Below are 17718 nucleotides of genomic sequence, written 5' to 3'. Positions count from 1 at the left end.
CTGAGGTAAAGCCATATTCTGAGCTCACGTCTACACTGGTAGCCTAATCCTTCTGCCTGCTGTACCTCACCAATTTGAGATTGCTGGGCCATATCTTCCCCTGAACACTCTAACAGTTAGAGACAAGCATCGAGGGCTTTACCTGAGAAAGCCAGTTCGCTGAATGGGCTTCCAGTGTGGAATACCTAAAGCAAAAGGCCAGACTATTCAGAGGGCCCAGACTCTCTTATATCAGTCATATGATCACAAGGCAGCAGAGGGCAGTAACACTGATTCATGAAGCAAAAAGGAGAAAAGGTTCCTGTCCTCAATGAAGAACAAAAGTAGGCACAATGAATGTCCTGAGTTTGGCCTAAACATTGCAATACAATGTAATGAATATTAAAATAGGATAAGTACTAGAGAAAGTGCTGACACAAAAGTGGAAGTGATTAATTCCTCGCATGAATCCAGGAAGGCTTCATAGACAAGATACGTTCAAGATACATGTAAAGATACATTAGGGATAAATAATGTTTGTCAGAGTAATGATGTTCACAAGGAGGAAATTCTAGGAATTGGGAATTTGGTAACCCATGGTAAGTTTTGGGAAAAAGAAACAGTTTGGTGTGACTAAAGAAATTTTCAGAGGGAAAAAAGTAAAAACTGAAAGGTCTGAAATCTTATTGTTGGAGGAGGACATCAAGAAGACTTGCCATGTGGTTGACCTGCAAGCTGGACATGGGCACTTGGAGGCTCCTCACCCCTTCACTGTCCTTGGAATGTACATCCTGCTTGTCTTCAGTGCTCCAAGAAGATACCCCAACAATGCAGTCTTGAGATTGGAATGTGGCATTGAGACCATCTGGATGGTATATGTGACGGTCTCTATATAAACTTTTTTTAACTTTTTTTTTAATGTTTATTTATTTTTGAGACAGAGAGAGACAGAGCATGAATAGGGGAGGGTCAGAGAGACAGACACACAGAATCTGAAACAGGCTCCAGGCTCTGAGCTGTCAGCACAGAGCCAGACGCGGGGCTCGAACTCACGGACCACGAGATCATGACCTGAGCCGAAGTTGGCCGCTTAACCGACTGAGCCACCCAGGCGCCACTCTATATAAACTTTTAAGATTTGATGGGTGGGTGTAAAGATCTACTTATTTGTGGCAACCTAAGACAAATCCCATAAGACAAGTTTTCTTGCTTATTGAACTTGCCTTCTATCAATCTGGAGTGGCCTGCCTCTTTCTTCGGTCTCACCCTGTCCTCCACATATGGGGGCTGTTTCAGAAGCCACCCAGGAGGCTCCTACGGAGGTTTGAACAGTATGCTAAAGAATACAAGCTTTATCCAATGATATCTAAGGGAGGGTTGATAAAAACAAGACACTAGAGTCAAGGTTTGTCCTAATGATATGAATAGTTGGTTATCTCTAAACATGCTATACATATTTCCATAATATTCCCTATGGTAGCTATAACAAATTATCAAAAATTATCAATAAACTTGCGACAAATTTTCAACAAACTTGGTGGCTTAAAACAATATACATTTATTATCTTACAGTTCTGGAGGTTAGAAGTCCAAAATAGGTCAGCCTGGGCTAAAATAAAGGTATCAGCACATCTACTTCCTTTTAGAGGCTCTAGGGAAGAATCTGTTTCCTTGTCTTTTTCAGCTTCTAGAGGCTGTGAAGTTTCCTTCATTTGTAGACTTCAGAAGTCTTCAAAGCCAGCAACGGCTGGTCAAACCATCTCGGGCTGTGTCACTCTCTCGTGCTCTCCTTTCTCCCTTTCTCATTCACAAGGACGCTTGTGGTGACATTGGGCCCACCTAGATAATCCAGGATGATGTCCCCATGTCAAGGTCAGCTGATGAGCGATCTTAATTCTTCTCTCCATGTAACCTAACATAGTGGCCACAGATTCTGAAGATTAGGGTGTGAGAGTATTGGGAGAGCTATTATTCTGCCTGCCATACATCATTCGTATGTATTGATTGAACAGATTAGTTTTTCAATATCACATGCTTATAACCCTGTTCTATAATGACAATGGTAATAATAGGTCACAGGCTTAGCATATAAGAGATCAGAAGATATAATGAAAATTTATCATGGATTCTCTAAAAATGTGTAGGGACATATTGGCAGGTAGCTCATCTTTCTTGAGAAAATGACTCAGCAAACAGTAGCTGTATTCATTTAGATAACATTTTATTTGTTAGAGCAAGTTTTGACAGACTTCATTTTAAAAGCTGGAGAAATTAAAATCACAACATTTAGTGTGTTGGCATACTTCTACAGGCAGGTGCAGACAATTACATATTTTTGAAATAAAATCCCTGCTTCCACATTTTAATGAGAAGATTTGAGGATAGATAGAAACCATACATTTAAGCAGATATGCTTTAATAGATAGTAGAAAACTGTCAGAAAATATATCCACTGCGAACATTTCTACAGTTCTCAGTGATTCCTTTGTTATAAATAACATTTTAAAATGTGTACTTTTCTGAACAGAAAAAAATGGCAATTCACTTTCTGAATACTTTCATATTTACAATGCCCTTTTAAAAATAGTAAGTTAAAAGGGAATATTGTCATGTGAACTATAATATTTCCAAAATTAAAAGAAATAAAGAACTCAAATATACTAGCCTAATGAGATCCGATATTATTCACTACACTGAAAGGTTATAGAAGAGAATACTTCAATTTTTATATACACTATTTTTACATTTACAGCCATGAAAAATATTATAGTTTGACACATTTATGTATTTCTGATTAAAGATTTGAAGTTATAATCTATGAAATTAGTATGGAAACAGCACATACCTCCTTATGATGTTAACCCAAAAACCAGAACATAATTGCCTGCCTTTTCATTTGTAAAGTTTTGTGGGTTTTTTTCGAATATTAGGAAAGAAAATAAATATAGAAAAGGTCTAAGTTGTTTTAGTATAAATTTAAGTTCAGAAAAATTCATGCAGTGGTAAGAAGTGTTTATTCAATTATTTCAGCTATAATTTCTCATTTAATTTACAAAAAAAACAAGTTCACTCAAAATACATCTCATTGTTATAATAGCCATTTCCTTTTTACTGCTTTACATTCTGCCCCTTCATTCTCTCATATTCCACTTTCTGTAACAGAGCTCATTACTAAGGTGATAGGGGACTAGTTTCAAAGGCAACATGAGTCACAAAAATATCAATCCAGTGGTTTCCTTCAGGACATTCATATATTTCTTGTGTTAGAAAGAAAGTCTTTCCTTGGGCGCAGTGATATCACTCCTGAGAAACCAATTACTTTTCAAATATTTGCAATACTATTTTGACATAACTAACTATGTCATGTGGGAAAGCAAACTATAGCTATATGGTACATAATTATGGTATCTTATCTACAGTTTCTACACTGTAAACAGAAAAATGGATTTAAAATACTTATCTAGTAATTAATAATTAGATCATTGATTCAAGTCATTTTTATACATTGGCCATCCACAGCTTGGTTTTCTTATGTAGAGCAAAAATTATCCACAGTTCTCTATTTTTACCTTAAACATCCAAAACAACAAGGGACATTTTTGAACAATCTATAATATTCTTCTTGGATCTAAAAAGAAGAAAAAAAAAGAAATGTTAAACATAATTGCAATGGTCACATCAAATTATTTTCAAATCACATTAAATTGTTATATTTCGTTTTCTAAAGTATGATTTTCTCATTATCTGTCAGAATATGCTTAAATTAATATAAGCTATGTTTACATTCCTAAGAGCAAGTTTTTTTAAAGCATATTTCCATACGAACAGATAGATGTTCCAATTATTTTGATACTAAAATGTACTGCATTAGGCAATAAAGACAGCACAAATCCATGAGAATAAGAATTTTTATCAATTTAGTAGCCGATGCTACATGAATATGCTATAGGGTTGACCGCAATTATAATAAAAGAAACTGCTTACTTTTCTAGATAAGACACACAGGAATAAGAAGATGAACATCCCCTGGAAAGCATTGCTGACGGTGAAGAGGTAAGCTGTTACCACTGATGCGTGCACGACATGGAGAACCCCGAAGATCCAGGTGGTGCCAAGAAGGAACAGGAGAGCAAGGGCTCCTCTGGCACAAGACCTGTAACACATTTGAAATGTTTCGGTTAAGAAAATGACATAGACTCAACACATCCCTAAACTCCTCAAATTATGTGGGAAATGGCTTTTTGGTACAATTAAGAAATCTGCAAAGACCAATAAGGATTTTGAAACTGATACATCATGCTAGTTACGTGGGACAGCCTTTAGGGTATGTTACTGCACCATGACAGGGATGCACTTCCAAAATGAAGGCAACGCTATTAAAATATGGTATTTTTCAAGGAGTTTCCTTAATCTTTAAAAAAATTTTTTTTTAAAGTTTACTTATTTTAGAGAGAGAGAGAGAAAGAGAAGGGGAGGGGCAGAGAGAGAAGACGACACAGAATGTGTAGCAGGCTCCAGGCTCTGAGCTGTCAGCACAGAGCCCGAGGCAGGGCTCGAACTCAAGAACTGTGAGATCATGACCTGAGCTGAAGTTGGCCACTTAACCGACAGAGCCACCCAAGCGTCCTGGAATTCCCTTAATCTTAAAATATTTTTATCTAGTATACTGCAGTGTATGTGCTTTGATTTCAAATCAAATGTTGTAATAATTCCTGAAGGTAAGACATCTATCTGTTAGGGAGCATTTTCCCTAAGAAACCTTGCAAAGTATACCGGGTGGACTTGGGTGAGTACATGTGCATGACATCAAAGGAAGGTTCTGCTTTCCTTTCAGGTTTAGTAAAGAAGAAAGCATAAAATATAAAACTAGATTCTTTTTTCTGCTGTTACAATACAGTTGCCTCAAAATAAATTCGTGTCAGAATACCGCTTTCTTAAAAATTAAAAAAAAATACATGCACATACTCTTACATATTTTCAACTTACTGCCTATGACTTCTGGTAAAACAACATTCAATCCTGCTCACTGAGGACACTGCTTTGAAAATGAGGCAATTAATGATTATTTTCTTATTCATTCTTTGTCCAATCATTCTCTCCTGCAGAAGATGTTTTAGCAGTATACCTCAGAAAATGAGTCATTTTCAACTTTATTAAAACCAGCACACTACATGAAGCTATGAATGGTGAGGAGTAAAAGAAAGTAATCGATCAAACGTTTGCTAAATCCTAACTATAAATCTTGTGTAAGGTATTGAAACTACAGGAGTGTTTCCAAGCAACACAAACGTTAGTCGTTTCTAATGTTCCCTATAGTACACTTCAGTTTTTCCTGAACAAACCATTTTCGAGGTCTCAATAAATCAGTTTTAAAGAGAGGGTTGAAGGAAAAATCATGGCAGCATGCAAACTAGGAGTCACAAGAAAGAAACACAGTTACTAAGCTCTGAGGAATGTTTTCCAAAGAAAATCGCTAAGGCCAATTTTTGCCTTAAAACACAGCCATCATCTTTTCTTTCAAAGGGGATTATGTTAGAAAAGATGGCTTTACTTACCATTTAATCTGTGGTGATTATAGTCTTATTAAACATATTTAAAATGCTATTTGACAATAAGCTTTTTTAATATGGCAGAAGAAAGTTATAAAAAAAAATTTAAAAAAAGCCTTTCCAAGAGTTATTTGTGCCTTAAGGTACTCAATCTTTTAACTACTAAAGAAATAGAGTGAAAGAGACATTTACCTTATGTTCTCATAGCAACTAACTTCTGGTTTCAACCCTGCAGTGTGACGAAAAACTTTGTATATGATAAATCCAAAAGCCAAGAGATTAACCTGAGAAAATAAATGAATTTCAAAGAAAAGACCGTTTTCATAGTAAATTAGATACATATAAAGGGAATAAATAAATAGTAAAGATTTCAAATAAGATGGAAACTAGAAAATCTTAGAACTTTTATGTATATTACAAAGTACAAGCCCTCTGGTAGAAACAGATCTGGGGTTGATCTTTATAATGTCACTGAAAATTGTTGGTACAAATGGTAATACAATTTGCCAGACTGTATTAAAAACAACCTGTTCAAGAAACTTCTTCAGATGTATGATCACATCTACAGATTGATGATTATCAGCTGCTGCCAATAATAAGATTAATATGCACATTAAGTAAAATTTTGGTTTGAAAAACTTTGTGAACATTTGAGAAATCAAATTTTTCTTCATTCAATTGTGTGCTGTTTCTTCGATGAGAAGTGTTAGTGATAATTCTGTCAGCTTTTAAAAATTTAAACTGGAAAAAGAGATCAGAGGGATTAGAAAACCCAACAAAACACCTTCAAACACCTAGAAAATGTTTGAATGTACTTTCTTTTGTATGGTTCATCTAGCAATGTCGCCTAATATTTACGCTGAAATTTCCTTCCCTTAGATTTAACCTCAGAATCTTTCAAAATATCAATCAATGAAAGAAATGTTTCTGAAGGCATATACATTTTATTAAAAAGCATTTATCATTCTATTACTTATATTTCCTATTATGGGCTAAGTAGAATACACACAATTTTTACTCCTTTTAAAGTGACTGCTTATGAAAAGTTTCCTCTTTCCCGTATTTTTGGAAACCTTTAGGTCATATTTGTGGTCCCAGAAGACTAAATTAAGGGTACCTTTTAGTGTATGTCCACTTTAATATGAGAATACTAACAATTAAAAATATTAAATATTATAAAAATAATTTATAGCTTAATCATTTATTGAATACATTTTATTAATCCAAACATTTTTTCAAAAGCCATTTTGTAAAAATAGCAAAATGCAGTATTTTAATCTAATTCTTATACTAGTATTTCAAGAGGTTATAGCTATGGAAAAAATTGGCTTTTTTCCCCTATATTCTAAGAAGTTTTGTATAACTTCTCAAAATTTACTAATTACTATTATAAATAGCAGTATGAAATAATGGGTCAGATAATTTCATATAGTCACTTCTCCATGGAGAAGTCCTTGAGAGAAAATCTTAGAGGAGGGTCTATTCTGTTCTTTCTGCTTCCAAATGTCTATTACTTCTAATTATATTATTAATTAATTCTAATTACAATAATTCTTTGATACAAAGAAAAGAATTCAGCAACTGTAGAGGGGGAGAGGTAGCATATTAAAATTGATTGAATTGATAGTTTCACCCTATCTTAGCTCAAATAACTAACTGAAATGATAATTTAATAATATTTAAGTTTGTAAGGAGACTATACTTATGAAGGAGGGATGCATCATATTTTCTAGGGTTTTATAGCTATAGCTTCTTTAAGTAAATTTGGAAACAACTGTATTTAATTCTATAATTATATCCATATATTTTTAAATAATAAAAAGTATTATAATTCAGCTAGTATAAATAATATATGTCAAACCACTGTTGGTTTGAGTATTTTTGAAGAATTTTTATGAAGTATTTATATTGAATATGTCATCTCAGCAAAGAGTTGTGAGATAGCTTTAACAAAAAAATTGTTTTCTAGTTGCATACATTTTCCATGTGACTAATTTGTAATATTAACTAAAGTTTCTTAAATGTTTTCAATAAAACAGGCTTGAAAAATAGTTGCTCATACTGCTATGTCTTCTCAGAAGTACGTATATATTTGAAATGTTGTTCCACATCATTTTATAAGTATGTAAACTTATTCCCTATGGGTGATCCAGTTCTGGAAAGTACATTTTTGTGTCCAATAGGGAGAATGTTTACATACTTATAAAAACCAGGTGTTGCTGGACAAGCAGGAGACTAATTCCTATTCCATAATTTTATACTTTACCAATTATAAGAGAACACAGATTAAAATATATTTATCAAATGGTGTTACAGTTTTACGTAATGAATAAAATCACAAACATGTTGATTATATTATCCACATTCATTGGTACTAATTCAAATATATGAAGCTTTTTACATGTATTCTAAACATTTTATAAAGGGCTCAAGTCTCTGGGATAGTGGTGAGAGGTGGGTATATTAATGAACAAAACAGACATTGTCCTTTGTTCTCATAAATGTATTAAGACAATTCTATAGTAAATTATCACACAAATACTTATAAATCTACAAACTGGGATAAATGCTATCAAGTGACAAATTTGGGTTATTAAGAGAGACAAAACGAGGGTGGATTAAGATAAAGGTTCAGGAAGTACTTCTTTTAGGATTTAGTATTTAAACCAAAACTTAATAAGTTATAATGCATTAGCAGATCAAAGAACCCATGAGGCTTGAGAGAGTTGAGGATATGGTATACGCTGAAGGAATTAGCAAAGGGGACTGGGGTGTAGTAAATAAAGGGAAGGGTAGTATGAAAAGAGGTGAGTGAAGTAGACAAAGCTGAATATTACTTAGATTTTGTGTTAAATGCGAAGGATTTTAATTTATTCTTCCACTTCCCTGAAAAGAACACTTTTAAGCCTTTTCCTTAAGAAACTTACAGTATAATGGAAGAGATGACCAATCGATAGGTACAACACTATTCAGTAAATGCCCAGTGACTGTTTGCATAGTAGTGTAAAAGAACACAGGTAATGGCACACTAACAAATGATTTCTAAGCCAATCTTGAATGACCAGTGAAGCCAAAGGAGGCAACGCAGAGAAAATAAGAGATTACTCAGTGTCTCAGTCATCAGATCTATCTATGCACACTCATTTCCTGGGTTATCAGACCCAATGGCTCAAAATATTATCCTTTTTTTGTTAATGTTTATTTATTTTGAAGGAGACAGAGTGTGAGTGGGGCAGGAGGCAGAGAGAGAGAGAGGGAGAGAGAGAATCCCAAGCAGGCTCTGTGCTGTCAGAGCCTGATGTGGGGCTCTGTCTCACGGTTAGTGAGATCATGACCTGAGCCGAGATCAAGAGTTGGATGCTTGACTCACTGAGCCACCCAGGTGCCCCTCAAAATATTATCCTTAACGTCCTACCCAACTGCTTCAGTAGGTCTGGTAGGCATCAGGAGTTGAACATGTCAAAAACCAAGCTGCCTTTCTTCCCCCAAAGAACCTAGTTTTGCTTCAATCTCCTCACCTCAAAAAAAAAAGTTACCTCATCCTTCTAGAAGATCAGTCTTCTTCATCAGCAAACCCTTCTCCTCTACCTTTACAACATATTCAGAATATGACTACCACTTACTGTCTTTGCAGTGCCTCTCCTGGGAGAGGCCACACTGTGCCTCATCTGGACTATTGCAAAAGCCCCCTAATTGGTCTCCCAGCTTCTGTCTTCGCCTTCTATTCTCACATTACAGCAGTCAGACTGATCCCTTTAAAATGTAAGTCAGACCATGTCTCTATTTAGAATCTTCTGATGGCTTCTCATCTCACTCAGAGTTAGATCTAAGGAGTTCACAATGGCCTCTAGATTTGTCTCACTATACCTCTTCTCTCACGTCCTACATCTCTATCCTTTGATCTCGTCACTACATTCACATTGGATTCTCTGTCCTTCCTCCAGCCCACCAGCGTGCCCTAGGGTGGTTGTATTTGCCGGGCTTTCAGGAATTGCCAGGGCAAATTCCTTCACCACTCCTGTTTAAATGCCACCTTGTTACATACTGCCTCCCAGTGTATGTTTATTGAAAACTGAAACCCAAATGATAAAATCAGGCTTGAGTTCAATTCGATGGCAGTGTAAACCGTGACAGTATTCTCTACTGTTCTGGATAATGAAAATTCTGTAGGCAAACACGTTCTTCCCTTGCCTTAGTCATTAGAGCACTGACAAAATTCTTGACCAAACTTCAGTGAGCCTCCTCTGAGCTCTCTTCTCAACTAGGCCTCAGCATTTGGCTTCAGTGTCCACCTTTGCAGAGTTCAGTTTTATCAAGAATCCTGCTAAGTCAGCCTAGAGAGAATCCTACCACCCCTGATATCTGGGCACTCTCAATATCTAATTAAATTCCTCACCACCCCCAACCTTGGTATCTGATCACACTGGCCTGCCTTTTAGCAAGAGTCCTGTTAAGTAAATTTAGCAAGAATTCTCCCTACCTTTGCTATCTGCTCTTAGTAATTTCCCACTCATCTCCTTTCCCCAACACACAACCTGATCCTTGGCTATAAATCTCCAGCTATATTTATTGTATTCAGAATTGAGCTGACTCTCTCTCCCCTATTGCAATAGTTTTGACACCTATCACAGTAGTCCTGAAAAAGTCTTCCTTACCAAATATAAGAATAGGTTTTTTCCTTAACAAAACTCAGAGACAAATCCACCATCATATTATAATATTCAGCAAATTTGGGGTAACGAAAAACTTACATTTGCTGCTTTTACACTGCCTGCATTCTCTCTTAATCCATAAATATATAAGCTACTTTGGATCCATGTTTAAATAGAGTGAAAAAACCATAACTAAAGAATCAGTATCACCGAAAGGCACATGACTTTATTTACTTAGAGGTGGAAATTAAGTTGAAACTCTGCATTCTACATGGCAAGGAAAAATATTTTCAGGAGGGAATGTTTTATGAAATAAGTACAAATAGTCTGAGAAGATAAAAACAAAAGCCCAAACCAAGATTATATAGAATTAAAAGTTATTTCTGATCATGAGGAATGGTTTGCAATTATTCGAGAAGTAACAACTTTGAGGCTAGATAAATAACTGCATTTTAGGTTAAATAATTGGAAAGGTACTACTAGCACTGTGTTTATGGGCAATTCTGGCTCCATGATAACGGACTTGAATACTTGAGCGATTCTCTAAAATACGAGGAACATCATTAATATGAACCTTAATTAAGAAAATGGTGCCTTTCAAATGATTCACACTCTTGATCATTAATGTTTACCAACGTGTGCTGATTTTATCAGCTGTGGTTTCCTTTTTATTTATCACTAAATATGAGTTCCACGAAAACACAGGGGCTAATTAATGACCTACAATTGAACAGAGTCATTCATTATCCTTTTTGTTTCAATAAAAAAAAACAGTTTTAGCTTGTCAATTAGGAGTCCTTAATACTTTTCTGGGAATAATAAGCAAGACAAGCACGTTAGGTGGCAAACAAGAACTCTGAAATTCATTGCCGCACTTGAGAATATAGAGAGAATGAAAATAGCTGCGGAAAAAAAAATCACTCAAAATCATGAAAACTTAACCCTTGAGAGAAAGCAGTATTTTAAATTTAAAGTCATTCCCCTAGCTTCATCTTAAGGAATATTTATCTATACGGAGATCTATTTCTTACCTTTGTTGATATATGCAGTGGCTTCAAAGCCCGGCACACATGCTCTGATGTTTGATGGAGTGCATTAAAAATGTTTAAGTACCTTATTTTTTTTTAAACAAAAAATTTACATAGATAAGCTGGGGAGAGAGCATGAGCTAATTCTGAAAGATTTAGACCTACAGGTACATTCAACCCAAGGGCTTCAAATTCAGACTTCAAAATGAAGCATCCCAATCAGTCATTTTTCTTTTCTTAGTCTTTTTCTCAATAATTGATGAAGCCATCTATATGCTGATGTCAGATCTCACCAAAAAGAATGAGAAAATTTCTCTTACAGCACTTTTAGACCTATGCTTTAATTTTTCATATACATCAAATGGAATCTGGTTCATTTAAGAATGTGTCATGATTACAACTGCTATGTCCTTTCAAATAGTTTTATTACCTTTAAATTAACTGGCCTAGTTAATCTGCTTCTGCCATGGACAAAGGGTAGGTTTCTACTAGCCTACCGAGAGGGCACTAAAAGCAAAAACAAAACTCACAAAAAACAATGACTCATTTTCAGTCCCTAGATCACTGCCGAGATGGCTCAGTAGTTTGCAGTTGAAGCTTTAAAATGAGAAGATATCATCTCTTAACTAAAAACAAATTTACTAGCTACACTGGAATCAAGTAGTCGGAGTTTTGTCTTCATTCTGATTTTATTTCTTAATTGGAATCACCCCTTACTTACTTACTATGCTAATTACAGAGTATCAGAAAAAATTAGAATATGTGATAAGCAAAAAATGTACCCCTCTTCTGAGAAAATGGGCACAGCTAATGTCTGGAACCTGTGAATACAGCAGAAAGGATTGTGCAGATAGAATAAAGTTATGGGCTTTAAGTTATCCTGAATTATCCTGTTGGTTCCAATGTAAGCACGTGAGCCCTTAGAAATGAAAGAGGAAGGCAGAAGGGATTTAGCAGCGAGGTGCTATGGAAGAGAGGAAGAGAGGCAGGAGAGAGGAGGCAGAAGTGGAGGTCAGAGAAAACTGAAGACAAAGGAGGTCGTCAGTCAGGAAATGTGGGAGGCCCCTACAAATTGAGACTGACCTCTGTCCCACAGCCAGCAAAGAAATCAATTGCATGAAACTGAATCTGGCCAACAACTTGAAGAAGCGTGGAAACAAATTCTTCCCCCAGAGCCTCTAGAATGGCTGAGGCCTTAATTTTAGCCCGAGTGGGACTCGCAGCAGAAGAAACAGCTGAGCCATGCTGTACCCAGACTTTTGACCTCCAGAACTGTGAAACAGTAGATTTGTTGTTTTGCCACTAAATTTGTGGTAATTTGTTTTGACAACAACAGAAATCTATGCAAGGTAAAAGACATGTAAATATAAAATATAAATTACATATATACATATATGAAATACCCTAGAAATACTGTGTTTCCTATATTTTAAATAAAAATTTAAAATCCAGTTTAAAAAAATACGAACTTATCAATAGCTCGTATTTATTATTGATGTTCTAGATATGTGATGAATAATCAATTAGACAAAAACTTATTTGTGGATTCTGTTTCTACGTTTCTTAGAAGATCAACACAAATTATAACTAGTACACAATTTCCTTTTCAGTAAGTCAGAAATACAGTTTATACCTTCAAGTCCCTGTCACATTTTCTTCTGTATAACACACACTTTGATAAGCCCTTCTCATAGGGTTGTCTCATTAGTAAATAAAAGGACAAGATGCCTGTTAAATTTGAATTGCAGTTAGATGACAAAAACTTTTTTAGTATAAGTATCTCCCATACAATATTTGGGGCATGCTTAAAAAATAACTTGTTGTTTATCTGAAATTCCAATTAATTGGGCACCCTGTGTTTTGTACGGCCACCACAACTCCATAGCTTTAAAATTATTTTCACATCTGATCTTTTTTGTAACCTGACGACACTAGCTTCTTAGTAGAAACCCCCAAGGACATCACCCTCTCCACATATGACAGCTTGAAAAGAGATCTCAAAGGAAGAGGGGGTAAATTTTCAGATGCTGCAACTGTTGTGGAACCAGACCATGTGTGTATGTGCGGAGACTGATAAAATATATAGTATACAGTGGACGAAAGCACATACAAAAGGTTTGAGCCCAGTAAAGAACACACCCTGGCCAGGCAGAACTTCCCATTAGAAATCCCTTGATGTACACGGTGACAGTTATGCTGAGAAGTGATGGATTAGGCTGACACCTGTTAACAAACTTGTGTTAAGGAAATAATGGCTAGAAATAAATTTTCTAAAGCTTAGATGTAAAATTGCATTAGTACGAATTTAGTGAAAACTTGGGGCGCCTGGGTGGCTCAGTTGGTTATGCATCTGACTTCGGCCTAGGTCATGATCTTGTGGTTCATGAGTTTGAGCCCTGTGTTAGGCTCTGTGCTGACAGCTCAGAGCCTGGATCCTGCTTCAGATTCTATGTCTTCCTCTCTCTCCCTCTGCCCCTCCCCTGCTTGTTCTCTCTCTCTCTCTCTCTCTCTCTCTCTCTCTCTCAAAAATAAATAAACATTAAAAAAATTCAAATTTGGTGGAAACTCACAGAAATTATGATGGTACAGTATTTGAAACAGTTGAAGCAATCTGAAAACATACTAAACACTTTTAAACAGGTTCTAAGTATTATAAGAGGAGAGTATCCTTCACAGAACATCTGAGATATTAACAGTATTCATGGTATAAATACCCTGAGGTTTATTCTTTAGAAGATAGCAATGCTCTCCCACCAAGCATGGGCTGCTGGGATTTACAATTGGGTGAACAGTTGTTCTGGGATAAAAAGCATTTTGCAGGTAGTTATAAATTGCTGTAACATTGAAACTTGGGTCCATAACAAAAACAATATTTATGAGCATTTTCTGTGTGCTAGACATTATTGTTAGTGCTATTTTTAATTCATTTCACCCTCACGCCAACTTCTATGGGGGTAATTCTTAATATTCTTAATATTATCACTATCATTACATTTATTTCACAATTAGGGCAACAGAGGCACAGAGAGGTTAAATAATGTGCCCAAGGTGACACAAGTAGGAAGTACCAGGGCAAAGATTCATACCTAGTAGACAGGGTAGGGAAGATAATGCCCTTAAGCTCTTTACAAAACTACCAAACCACAGATGAAGGGCCAGTAAAGAAAAATTAAATTGGCATTGAAAATTTCACAAACGTAAATGTTTAGACATGTATTATATTAGCTGCTAATAGTTACTTAATTTTTAAAATGGTCAAAAGTAGAAGAGTGAAACAGCAATGAGTAGTGACATGGTCAGCTGTCTGGCATTAGTATTCATTGAACTTAGTCAAGACATCAGTGGTGAAGGTCTTGTAAACATGAGTAGGATTTAGTGCGTTATGCCAGTGATCCCCTAGTGGAGACGCCTGTCTTCACTGTTCTCTGTGATCAAAGAATCCAGGAATGTGATAGTCTTCAAATGTGGTCCATGTTGGTGGTCAAGTAGAATGCCTTAAAATAATCTACTGGGACATAGGAGAAACACATTAGAATTGCCGTTGATACTTTTCCAAGGAAAATAAAGGTTTATTATTATTATTTTTTAATGTTTATTTATTATTTTTGAAAGAGAGAGTAGGGGAGGGGCAGAGAGAGAGACAGAGAATCTGAAGCAGGCTCCAGGCTCTGAGCTGTCAGCACAGAGCCCGATCCCACGAACCGTGAGATCATGACTTGAGCCGAAGTCAGATGCTTAACCAACTGAGCCACTTAGGCTCCCCAGGATTTACTATTTAAAATATATATGACACTCATGCTCTCAAAGCATTCAGCAAGATGAGTGTTTGTGCCTAAAGGTAGAGAGGTTTGCCCCTGTTGTTATGTAGTTATGTAGTTTTAACAAAGTAACATGAATATGTTTTTAAACATTATGTAGTTTTAACAAAGTAACACGAACAAAGTAAAAAATTAGGACCTAAAGTGTCTCCAAGTATACTGTGGGTTAAAATTAATCCTGATAAAAAATATACACATGGGACAATGACAGAACTGACTATTTTTCTACTTATATGGTAAGTTGCTATCCAAGCTCTAAGTCCATGTAAGTCAACCAAATTAAAATACATAAAGATCTACTCAGATTTGATAAAATGTCATTTAAAAATTCAAATTATTAAGAGGGCTATTTGAAATATGCATTTAGATCCACAATTTTCAATCATATTTAAAGTAATAATCAATTCAACACATAATTTCTCTAAAGTCAATAATACATGTTTAGCAGTTTCTTAATGTTTTCTACTTCGAGTTTTAAAAAGTCATGCACCATTGGAAAACAGCTTTGCTCTCCATGATGAGGTACGTTAATTGAAATAATATCTGGAAAATAATATGGCACAAACTTAAATGCATTCATTTATAAATTTAAATACACATTCCTTTTAGTAATATTATTTCAAAGTGCAATTAGAAAGCATTACTGAAGATGTGAAGAAATGAATGTTAGAACAGCACTCAGTGTGATCTATTGGCTATACATTCACACAAAAGTACAGATTTAATGTCTCTTGGTGAAGTATCAGTTCTGATAACCATTAAAACCAAGTGTTGAACTGAACTTAGATCTACACTTTTGGATTGCTGTATTAAAAGTGTAATCAATATTCCATTTAAAAATCTAATAATATTTTAGTGAGAATTATTAAATTGAAGCATTGTTATCTTCAAAATTTTGAATTTATATTTTCAGAATGTGTAATAATATATATTGTATATATCATATAATGTGACAGATCATATTAGGCAACTACTAAGTATATACAATTTTTCAAGATGTAAACTATGTATTAAGATACATATATTTTACTGATGGGCTCTTGAGTTGAAAAATTTGGAGATCATTACCTTACATATAATTTGACAGTATGAAAAGAACAACAGATGTGGAGCACCTGGGTGGCTCAATTGGTTAAGCGTTGGACCCTTGATTTCAGCTCACATCATGATCTCAAGGTTTGTGGGATCAAGCCCCACGCTGGGCTCTGCGCTGACAGTGTTGAACCTGCTTGGGATTCTCTCTTTCCCTCTCTCTGCCCCACACTCACTTGCATGCTCTCTGCCTCAAAATAAATAAATAAACACTTAAAAAAAGTAACAGAAGCAACTTCAAAATAAATAGGATAAATGGACTCAGAGCCACATTTCATGGGTTTGAGTTTTAGTGCTGATACTTATTTACTGGTCAATTTATTTAACTCTTTGTATTTCATTTTGTCCTATGTAAAATATGGATAATATTACTATTTATCATAAATGGTTATGTATAGTAAGTTAAATAATATAAAGTACTTAGAATAGTGCTCAATATATAAATTCTCAAGGAACATCAATTATTCTCACTAACGGCAATTATGTTTATATAGAAATGTGTTCTTCCAAATTATCTCAACATTTGATGTGCCCAATGATAAATATAACATATTTACTCCACACTTGGATAAGAATTGTTTTGTGATATAGTCTCACTGGACCTATAAAAATCACCTTATATCAGACTTATACCTTTCAGTCTTTATTTTGGGCAATATGACCTCAATAGAAAACAGATGATCTTTTTCCACTTTCAGGACTTTCCCCTAAAATAATGTTAGCAAAATAAATACTTCAACAATATGTAGTATAATTCAACAATAAGTCAAACATTTATTGTTCATATAAACAATTTCTTATTTTTTGTTGAAACTCCTCCAGGGTAGAACTGAAGTTTCCAGGTCAAAAATCTGGGTATCTTCAAAGGTTTATCGAAAAGGTAGGAGTAATTCAAAAGGCAATCTATAGATAAAATTACCAGATAACTTAAATATAAGAAACATATTCTTCATGAAACCGATATTATATTCTGGGATATTTTATGGGAGAGGATAGCTATCTTTTCTTAAATCACTCAAGTGTAGAATAGAGGTCAGGAATTTTTTTCTGCAAAGGGACAGGTTGTAAATAGCTTAAGTTTTGAGGACCATATGGTTTCTCTTACAAACGCTGAACTTTGCCATGCCATTAAAGCAGACTTAGACAACACACAAACAAGTGAATGTGTCTCAGTAAAAAAGAAAATAAATAAATAAATAAATAAATAAATAAATAAATAAATAAATAAATAAATTTATAACAACAGACTGTGGACTGTGGCCATTGCTGACTCCTGGTCTAGAATTCAGGATCCATAAGGGTAAGGACTTTTCTCTATTTTATTCACTGACATATTCCCTAGGCCTAGAACTATGTCTGGTATATAAAAGATGCTCAATAAACATTTGCTGAATGAATAAAAGGATGAAGGATGGAATACCTAAATCTCACTTACCCTTTATGATCCATGTGAAGAAGCATTCAACCATTAATTTGATTAAACATTTAAAAAATTTGTTTTGTTTCACATCATGCAGATTTTGACAAAACAATATCTTATTAGAAATCTATTATCCATAAATAGATATAGCAATAGAAACTGAGGGATATATTATACATT

The 17718-nt window shown here is 34.9% G+C and overlaps 1 protein-coding gene across 3 annotated transcripts in view; it reads right to left on the bottom strand.

Moving 5' to 3' along the window:
* Nucleotides 1–2183: 2183 nt before the first annotated feature.
* ADGRL4 (adhesion G protein-coupled receptor L4) overlaps nt 2184–17718 on the bottom strand; it is a 108779-nt gene continuing 93244 nt past the window's right edge. For 2 of the 3 annotated variants that reach the window (XM_047871601.1, XM_047871602.1), the window contains 2 exons: nt 3964–4132; nt 2184–3607 (listed from right to left, as the gene is read on the bottom strand). In XM_047871601.1, coding sequence (XP_047727557.1) covers nt 3968–4132 — 165 coding nt within the window. In that variant the 3' untranslated portion in view covers nt 2184–3607; nt 3964–3967. Of the gene's footprint in view, nt 3608–3963; nt 4133–5720; nt 5813–17718 lie in introns of all 3 variants that reach the window. The other variant, XM_047871600.1, reaches the window with a different exon arrangement.

The sequence above is a fragment of the Prionailurus viverrinus genome, chromosome C1 (assembly GCF_022837055.1).
Source record: "Prionailurus viverrinus isolate Anna chromosome C1, UM_Priviv_1.0, whole genome shotgun sequence".
Lineage (NCBI taxonomy): Eukaryota > Metazoa > Chordata > Mammalia > Carnivora > Felidae > Prionailurus > Prionailurus viverrinus.
The sequence above is the reverse complement of the archived record's forward strand: the minus strand, read 5'-3'. Positions and strand labels throughout refer to the sequence as shown.